Raw genomic sequence first — 9,695 nt, forward strand, 5'->3', positions numbered from 1 at the left:
GAGTGTCGAAAATGTTTATGGCCATTATATTTACTCTTAGATAATACTGAAAATAAAATGAATGTACTAAAAAAATAACAATGATAATAACTAATTCGCCATTTGTGTCAAAATAGAGGGCAACATCAAACAAATAGGCCTATAATTTAAAAATAAATACATAAATTATAATAATAATAATGTTGAATTCAATCAGCAATTTATAAGTGGAGGATGGCAAAGCAAAACCAAACTCACTTTAATTAATTACTACCATAAATAGCAAACTAAAATATTATGGATATAATATAATAATTCCCTGTTAGTATGTAGCCTATATTGTATACAATCTGCAGCATTTTAAAATCATGTTCACCCAATACACTGAACTAACAGACCAGAAGGCGTGAAATAATGACATTTAGCCTAATTAAATAGACTTAATTAAAACGGCTTACTTTTAAATGTTTGTTGTTTTACTTGTTTTATTTATTTTATCTCGCCTTAGACCCCCCGCCCTCTCCCCAAACACACACACACACACACTCACACCTCTTCCCCTTTGCACCCACAGCTCGCAATGCATCTGACTGCCTTAATCTGTTTGTTTTTCAAAGCAGTACAGTAAACGCAGATGCTCACGTAAGTATGCATGCGTGTTTACGTCCTCCTTTAACTAATCGATTCTGTCTGCCATGTGACCGCATAACCCGCTCACATGAGCGCCGAGTTGCATGATCCGCTTTAAGTTTTTTAAAGTCCGCTGCTACAGCTCGCAGCTCACACAGGAGTTGCCATGGCGAGCGGCGGCGAGCAGAAAGTGGTGCTGATCACCGGCTGCTCCTCTGGGATCGGACTGCGGATCGCCGTGCTGCTGGCCAGAGACGAACTGAAGCGTTACCATGGTAAACGCGCTCATTTGCGTTCTAATTCCTTCAGCGCTCAAACGTCTATAGAACGTTCTATTTTTGTTTAGAATATTTTAAAACCTCCTCAGATTCTAGAAGTCGCTATAACTCGATAGCATAGAAGTCTTGTTTTGTAACGCAACTGTTGGATATTTTCATAACACGCTGTATATTTGACAATTCGTTTGTCTCTTCATCCCCAACCGCAAGATGATGCATTCACTTTTCTCTAGCTGAACCCAAAGGCCCTTTATTATCATGTGAATGCGCAGTTTCCAGGGTACGGCTCCGCAAGGACACCGCTTGCCAGGCGGAGATCATAAAGAGACTGCCAGTTCTCTTTCAAGTGACTTCTCCAGTACAAAGCTCCCTTTATGGCTGTGAATTGTAGACCGCTGCCCTGGTTTAGTGCCGTGTCTAATGCGCCCATAGTTCACACACTGGAATGAGCGCTGGGACAGGGACAAAGTTTGAGACCTGTACAAGTGAAGGCTCTAAAGCGAGGGTCGTCTGAAGACTTCATCTGCACTCGGTGCAGGGCAAAACCATCTCCTACTCAGCTACATCCAGAGACTCCTTAATGTCAATCAAATACAATGCGTTTGGTTTACAGCAGGGGTCCTGAGGCCCTTGGTGGATTAAGAGATAAATCTGACCTGTGCTCTATATAGTAAATTATATTATATGTACACTTATTGTTGTACAGTCCTGTAGCCTACACTTCTACATTACACTTTAGTTTTACCTTCTTCTTTAGCTTTGGTTAATTATTATAGTAATTTTAACACAAAGTATGGTGGACCCCCTGTTGAAGTCCCCTTATTTCACTACACGAAAGGGATGCTTTTAAGAAAGCTAAAACGAAGACGTTAAATTTAAACACTTTCACTTTTCCTTTTCCATTCCACCCATTTCATTCGTTCTTTTTCATCTTTTAAATGAATTCCGTTTGAACTTTGTTCTCATTCGTAGAGTATTGCAACAGTGGATTTTTTCAGAAAAACAAAATCCACTGAGATTAAACATTTCATTGGTTCTGGTTATAATGAGGAGCAGTGGTATATGCCAACTTCAAAGAAGCCAAAAAAAATCGAATTACAAGAGAGAGCAGCTCATTCAAGAATGTTTAATCTGCCTCAAGACTTACTCTGAAACAACAGCTTTAACAATGAGGCGGTTGTTCTCACAAACACATTTATGTTGTGGCCTAGTTTAAGCCACACAGGCTTTGTGTGTCGTAAGAATGAATTTCTTCTCTCATCAAGTCTAGCTTACGCTTTAGAAATACATCTAGTTTAAGCAGACAGGAATGCAGATTTCCTAGCAGCTGCGTCTCCATCATCACCTTACAGATGCATTACAGTCTACTCATGCTAACTGGTTCTTGTCAAAGGCAGATGGCTGTGACTGATCATGGATGCTGTCTGTTGACAGACTGCAATAATCTGCCGAACGAATGACGCTTCAACACTTTGATCCGCTGTGGAGGCTCTTCAGCCTTATCTGTAAAATCAGACATGATTTAATCAGCAAATCAAACATCAATATACTCAAGGTGTGGTAGTGTCACGGAGACAGACACTGTTAAAGTAATGCCTGACAGCATCAAAGAAGCAAAGTAAGCCTATGATATCATGTAAATATTTTTTTTAATTGTACTGACCCCAAAAATTTGAATGGTAGTGTATGTCTTTATAATACGACTGATCACTGATATCACACTGTTGACTGGATTTCGAATGTTTTTATAAGGATAACACTGATTACTCCAAATCCAACTACAAGAATTACAGAATGATGATGTTCAGCAAGCTTATTATTACATCTGGGATTGGTGCCTGATTTAGGTCAGTGTCCCCTCAGGTGTTCAAAGTGCAAAGTGCATTAAAATGTTAATCTCTTAATTTTATCTTTCTGCCATAGTTTAATTAAGCAACACTTAACACTGATTAGATTGAGTGCTTTGTTTGGGTCAGCATATATGTCAGCGCTAAAAAAAGATAAAAGGGATAAAATTAAATCAAACCGAAATCTCCTGCGGTGATTTTAGGACAAAGCGTCTAAGAGTCAACTAAAGTCACCTTTCTTTATAAAGCACAATAAACAATACAAATTGTTTTAAAGCAGCATCACAGTAATTAAAAAAAAATGGTGATGCAAACTTCTTCAAATATGAGACAAATTCAAAAAAGCAGCTTTAAAAAGACAACTTTGTCATTATTCAACTCTATAAAACCTCTATTGTAGATATTAGTCTTTCGTTTTGTGTGTATTTACTGTTATTCTGTTGATGATAAAATGATTCTCTGTCACTTGTCTTGAAGTTATTGCCACTATGAGAGACCTGAGAAAGAAGGACCGGCTGGTGGAAGCGGCAGGTGACACGTACGGAAAGACCTTGACACTGCTGTCCTTGGATGTGTGCAGTGATGACTCAGTCAGGCAGTGTATTGACAGTATAAAGGACCGCCACATCGACATTCTCAGTGAGTGCACAATGTCTTTGACCTCTTATAGGCTTTTTTTATACTGCAGGGGAAATCCGATATTTTTTAGATGGGCTGTTCAAAAAAATGGGCTTGTATAAAAAAAAAAAATAATAATAAAAAATAAAAAAAATGCTATATGTAACTATGCTATAGCGATGAGACTTGTGTAGTTTCACCTTGCAAGAATTTAGCAAAGGATGTTTTGCCATTGATTATGCTGCATTAGCATTCGTTATTGCAAACAATAAAATATATTGAAACTGCGGGTACAGTTAAAGGGATGGTTCACCCAAAAATGAAATTTCTGTCATCATTTACTCAAGTCGTTCCAAACCTGTTTGTATTTCTTTTTTCTGCTGAACACAAAAGAAGATATATTTAAGAATTGTGGTAATCAAACAGTTGTTGGTCCCCACTGACTTAAAAAGAGTGGAACAGAAATTTGCACAGGTTTGGAACGAGTTCAAGGTGAGTAAATGAGAGAATTTTAATTTTTGGGTGAACTATCACTTTAAGAGAGCATTGTGGACTTGCAAAAAAGCAGTGACTAATGGTTTCATGTCAGTTAACTGTCCTTGCTTGCTAAAATCAAACACATTTGATATGCTCTGTGGTCTTTTACATCCTATACTTGCCCATCAAGACACATATTAAGAACTTATTATGGAAATAATATAGGTGATATTGAGTAACAGTTAAAGTACTTACATGTGGTTTACTATGTCAACACATCAAAACATTTTTTACTTTTTTAAGCACAAATAAAACATTAAAACAAATGATTTGAAATGTACCTTAATTATTAGAAACTGCACTTTTTAAAAGTGTACCTAATTGTTAAACATTAATCAAAGTGCACTCTTTTTAATTGAACTTAATTTCATTCATATTAATTTATATATATATATATATATATATTAAAGATATATGATATAGGCTACTTTAAAATCTGAAGTGCACTACAAGTCCAACCTCAAGCATGCTTCTTTTGCATAGGGGTTCACTATCAATTCATGTTTATTTGTATTGCGCTTTTCACAATACAAGCAGCTTCACAAAAAATGAATGTTTCTAGTTTACAAATAAGAGAGATTGGTTATCAGAGGTGAATTAAAGTAATATGACATACATGTACAGTTCTAAGATTATACAAATCATGCAGTTAGTTAACAAAAAACACTTTAAAGCAGTGATTACATGTTGTGATTAATGGTCACATAATGACCACCTGTTGTTTTTGCTCTTGACGAAACACCTATTGTATTAACCCGTCACATGACGAATAAAAGAGACACACAAATCCAATCAAATCCTATTTGACTGTTCAGACCTGAACGCATTAACAAAAAACTTTAATAGGATTTCAAACAAGTCCACGTTCGAAGGCTTGCATCGGGCTTATACTGATTGGAGTTCATGTTTTTAGCATGTTCAGACTACTTAAAAAGAAATTGAGTTGGATAGAGCATTTTTTTTCTGCCTATGAACACATTTCAGCAGAGGTACAAACTGTTTGGTCAAATTAATGTAACATAATTTGAGAATTGACACTACAGATGACAAGATAACTAGAATAAGCGTGTGCTGACTAATACTATTTGAAAGATATGTGGTCACCATAGATTAATACTACCCTAGTGCCTCAGGGAACAGTCAAGACCATAACCATCCATCTTTCCTCTCTGATTTTCCAGTTAATAATGCAGGTGTGGGTTTGCTGGGCCCTGTGGAGAGCATCAGCATGGATGACATGAAGAAAGTGTTTGAGACCAACTTCTTCGGAACTGTGCGCATGATAAAAGAGGTCATGCCAGACATGAAGAAGAGGCGAGCTGGCCACATTATCGTCATGAGCAGCGTTATGGGCCTGCAGGGTAGGATGGACACACCAGGCTTTAGAGGGCTGACTGAAACCTTCAGTGTCATACAGCTGAATGCTTGACAGTCAGAGGGACAATAGAGCCATTCAGAGTTATGCACTTAGCTGAAGAGCATTATGACAGCCACATATGGCACATATGGTTTTGGCCACTTTGGGAGGGCAGCAGAACAATGACATGATCACTGAATATGTCTCATCTGCAGGTGTGGTATTCAATGATGTCTACACGGCCTCTAAATTCGCAATCGAGGGCTTCTGCGAGAGTATGGCTGTGCAGCTGCTCAAGTTTAATGTGAAGTAAGTGATCCGGAGTCTTATGATTGAAAGGCTATGCGTGTCAAGTCTGAATTTTTAGCATGAAAAAGTGAAAAACAAGGTTTAAAACCATATCAATGAACATATCAATGAAATACCAAATTGCAATGATGTAGGGGGGGGTCAGCTAATTAGAAAAATTCTGTATCAGACTGAAGTAGTTTTGTTTGATGTTGTTGTGTAAATATATTATATTCATGTTATTTAGTTGCACTTACAACACTGGATTAGTGACATGTGCCATTGAGAGTAATCTCATAATCCTCAAAAATCTTTATCAGCGAACTTCAGGCCGCAGGATGAGTTAAAAATATTTAAATAAATGAATAATTAATAAAAAATCTTATCTAAATTAAAAATTCTAAAAATGTATTGAAGAATATACAGCTCTTGAAACTTCTGGAATCAAAAAACATGTTGTGGTTAATTAAATATATTGATACTCCCAGTTTTTGTTAATAAAAAAAAGGGTAGCACTTTATTTTACAGTCCTGTTCCTCATGTACATACTATATACTTATTGTAGTAATTACAATAACTAGGTAATAACCAGGTACTAACCCTGAGCCTATACCCTAAACCCCTACCCCCATGTAGTTACCTTATATTACATTATAAGTACATTATAAGTACATGTAATTACACGTACTGTAAAATAAAGTGCAACCCAAAAAAAAGTGTTAAAATAAGCAGTTTTGCTAAAATTACAGCAGAAATATTGGAAATATCTCTCAACTGGAAAAAAAAATCACTGAAAAAATTGCTAGTAAATGAAATAGAACGAAACAGCAAGTAACACACTGAATTACCGAAACATGAAATTTCGACGTAAAAAGAGTCAAATAGTATTTTCTTGCAAAACATTCTCCTGTAATCCTTGTTTTATTTGTATCTTTAAACAATAGTTTTCTACAGTGAATATGGAGAGGCCTTCGAATGTTGTTTTTAGAAACAAAATGGATTTTATTCTTAACCTTATGAATTTACTCTCATTAAATTGCCTATTATTGTCACGTATCCTGTGGGTGTGCCCTGGTTGGCCACCAGATGTCACTGTCTTGTCTGAGCACATGGGTTTGTGTTGTGATTGTTCCATGTGTTCCCTGGTTGATTGTTTGACCCCGCCCTCCTTGTTATTCCCTAATTGTCTCAGCATGTACACCTGGTTCCCCCTCGTTTGTCTCCTTTAAATGATCCTGGTGTTTGCAGTCCTGTTCGGCCAGGTTGTCATATGTTCTTGGTGCAGTAAGTCTTGTGTGTTCTAGTCCTCGTTTTTGCATTGCTCTGTTGGTCTGTTTTTCCCCTCGGGGTTATTTATGTTTCTGTTTTGTTTCTTTTATAATTAAACTACCATTTCCCTGCACTTGAGTTCTCGCTTCATTTGCACTGCACGTATCATGACAATTATGAGTTTTGTTCTCAAGATTAATTGACTGGTTTATTTACATGGCACTACAAACCTGTTGTGCTCATCAGACTTGGTGTAAACAGGCTTTTTATAATACATTTTATTGTGATTAAAGTGTGCTATGGTGCTAATGTAGCATTCCTTCTATACTCCTAGACTATCTCTGATTGAGCCAGGCCCAGTGCATACAGAGTTTGAAACAAAGATGATGGAAGAGGTGGCCAAGATGGAATATCCTGGAGCAGATACAGACACAGTCAGATACTTCAAGGATGTGTACATCCCATCATCCATCGATATCTTTGAGGCACTGGGACAAACCCCTGAGGACATTGCTAAAGTATGTATCACTGTTTGACTACAAATATACGAACGCTATAAATACATTGCATTGAAAACAAACTCTAATTTCCACAGATTTTCATTTATACACTAAACCTATTACTATTATTCTCTTCTAAATTACTCACAATCCAGTGCACCAAGAAAGTAATTGAATCCAGCCGACCCCGATTCCGGAATCTGACCAACAGCCTCTACACACCCATTGTGGCCATGAAATACGCGGATGAGACCGGAGGACTCTCAGTGCACACTTTCTACAACCTGCTCTTTAACTTCGGCTCACTTATGCACATCACCATGAGCATCCTCAAATGCCTGACATGCAGCTGCCTGCGCAGACGCACCATTTCTCCTGACTGAAGAGGGCAGCAGTGAGACGCACACGGCACGCTCCCAATTCCCTCAGTTTACAACAGAACGGACACAACTCAATGCAACAAACAGAAGAATACAACACCTCAAAAGGAATAATCCACATTAAAACACACACAAATAATTTTGATTTTTTCACATAATCAAGTGAGTTACTGTCAAAGCATACATTGTTTTAAAGGAGTAACTGGTTTAAGTTATTACCATGATTGTCAATGTTGCAGAATTTTAGCATTTACGAAAAAGAAAAACTAGTTCATGAAATCAAACAATACAGACCATTCCAAAAGCTAATTGGGATGCTTATAATGGTCATGATTCAACTGTAAAAGAATCACATAGCTGCCTTTATTTGTACTAATGATTTACAAGTAAATGTCTGTTTAACTCTTTCCCCACCATTGACGGAATTTTCCAGCTTTCCGTGTTTTCACTGTCGTATGGTAGGAGGCACTATTAGACATCTTCTGAAAGAGTACTGGATCAACGTCTGGATCAAAACACGACTGGCAGAGACCCATCTGGGAGTAGACAAGTCTGAAGCTCGGAGGGCAGAGGACTGATGCATTGCATTGAAGTTTTTTTTTTTTGAGTTAAAATATAACAACAAACTTGGGAAGACTGAGGACTGTGAAGTTTAGGTATTGAGAATATAGTAAATTTGGATGTTATGAGGAACTGGGATTGTTGACCAAAGGTCTGTATAGGTACAGAAATGGGAACGAAATGGACAGTAAGAGTATGGTTTTGCAGTGAGGAAGATGAGAGGAGAGTAAATCAGTGGGAAAGTGTGGAAAAGGGAAAGAATGTGAAAAAAATGAAAAGGAAGAAAAAAGAAACATCCAGCATTGGAGAGTCAGAAAATGAAGGAAGTGAAAGAGAAAAGAATGAAAGATGGTGTAAACGTAGTTGTTAGAAGGAGACGGAGGAAGAAGGAAAGTTTACCTGATTAAATTAACAAAAATCATTATAGGACCGATTTGAGAAGTGAAATATGCAAAGATTCCGAAGATGTGAACTTGCTAATTGAATGTAATAAGAAAAAGTTGTAAATTTGGCAACTGTTGGAAAAGTTAGGGTACTTAAGGTGGTTAGAGATGGGTAAAAGAGAATCAGTGGATGCAAGGGGGTAATCTAAGGAGTTCCCATTTATGTTAATGTAAGGGAACTAGTGGAAAACTTAGATGCGAGAAATGGCACAGTGTAAAGTGTAAGGAGAATGATGAAAGGAGTAGAGAAAAAGGAAACCTGTATTAATTGAATTTGAGGGAAAAGACCTACCTAAGGAGGAGCTCTGTTTTTAAAAGCCTATAAAAATGTTTATTGTAAAATTAATATTTGTCGCTTATTTATTTGATTCTCAATTAAAATTACAATATACAACATTACTGTAAATAATACAATAAATGCAACATCTGTGGTATCATTTTATCTGGGGGAAAAAAAAGTTAACAGTGCCAGTCAACAGAGAGCTTGCATATTACTTATATAAAGCCTAAATGATCAGAATCTCTATCAGCCAATCATGATGACAAGAAATCGGTAGATGGTATCATCTGCAAAAATCCTGTAACTTACTGGGGATGTGAAGTACTTAAAGAGGTGGAGATGTCGCTGATAAAAGAAAAGGTATCACACTGTAAAAAAAAAAAAAGTTGAGCCAACTTAAAATTTTAAGGCAACCAGCTTCAGCAGATTTTTGAGTTCTCTCAACTTATTTTTGTAGGAGATTCTGAACTTTTTGTTGTATAAACTTAAAACAACACATTGAGAAATCTCAAAAATCTGCTGAAGCTGGTTGCCTTAATTTTTTTTTACAGTGTATATGTTGAAGCAGTTGAGTTGGCTGGACAGGAAAAAAACATAGGTAATAAAGAGCAAGGGAAAGTAGATGGACAGCAAGGTAAGAGGAATGCAAGGATAAAGAAGAAGAAACTGGTCACTTTCATTGCCGGAGTAATAAATGTGATGTTTGAAATCGGAACGGTGATTTTAAA

At 36.9% G+C, this 9,695-nt stretch overlaps 1 protein-coding gene across 3 annotated transcripts; it reads left to right on the forward strand.

Moving 5' to 3' along the window:
* The first annotated feature begins 527 nt into the window (after positions 1-527).
* On the forward strand, positions 528-9,082 carry LOC306860895 (retinol dehydrogenase 8-like). Of its 3 annotated transcripts, XR_013783430.1 has the most exons (7): positions 550-884; positions 3,212-3,373; positions 5,071-5,250; positions 5,462-5,555; positions 7,138-7,321; positions 7,459-7,845; positions 8,117-9,025. XR_013783430.1 is itself a non-coding variant. In XM_079402905.1 (6 exons), the coding sequence occupies exons 1-6, from the start codon at positions 776-778 to the stop codon at positions 7,684-7,686; spliced, it is 957 nt and encodes a 318-aa protein (XP_079259031.1). In that variant the 5' UTR covers positions 528-775; the 3' UTR covers positions 7,687-9,082. The 3 variants fall into 3 exon arrangements, 2 of the variants coding, with proteins under 2 accessions (XP_079259031.1, XP_079259032.1); XM_079402905.1 differs by having other exon boundaries at positions 528-884; positions 7,459-9,082; XM_079402906.1 differs by lacking the exon at positions 550-884 and adding an exon at positions 2,640-2,734 and having other exon boundaries at positions 7,459-9,079.
* The last annotated feature ends 613 nt before the right edge of the window (positions 9,083-9,695 follow it).

This window comes from Barbus barbus, assembly GCF_936440315.1.
Source record: "Barbus barbus genome assembly, chromosome: 4".
NCBI lineage: Eukaryota > Metazoa > Chordata > Actinopteri > Cypriniformes > Cyprinidae > Barbus > Barbus barbus.

What these genes read in the sequence shown, in the direction of transcription:
- LOC306860895 (XM_079402905.1), top strand. Translation starts at nt 776, where the DNA reads ATGGCGAGCGGCGGCGAGCAGAAAGTGGTGCTGATCACCGGCTGCTCC. An exon ending in CGAACTGAAGCGTTACCATG is followed by an intron (nt 885 to 3,211) that starts GTAAACGCGCTC and finishes CTTGTCTTGAAG; the next exon opens with TTATTGCCACTATGAGAGAC. An exon ending in CCGCCACATCGACATTCTCA is followed by an intron (nt 3,374 to 5,070) that starts GTGAGTGCACAA and finishes CTGATTTTCCAG; the next exon opens with TTAATAATGCAGGTGTGGGT.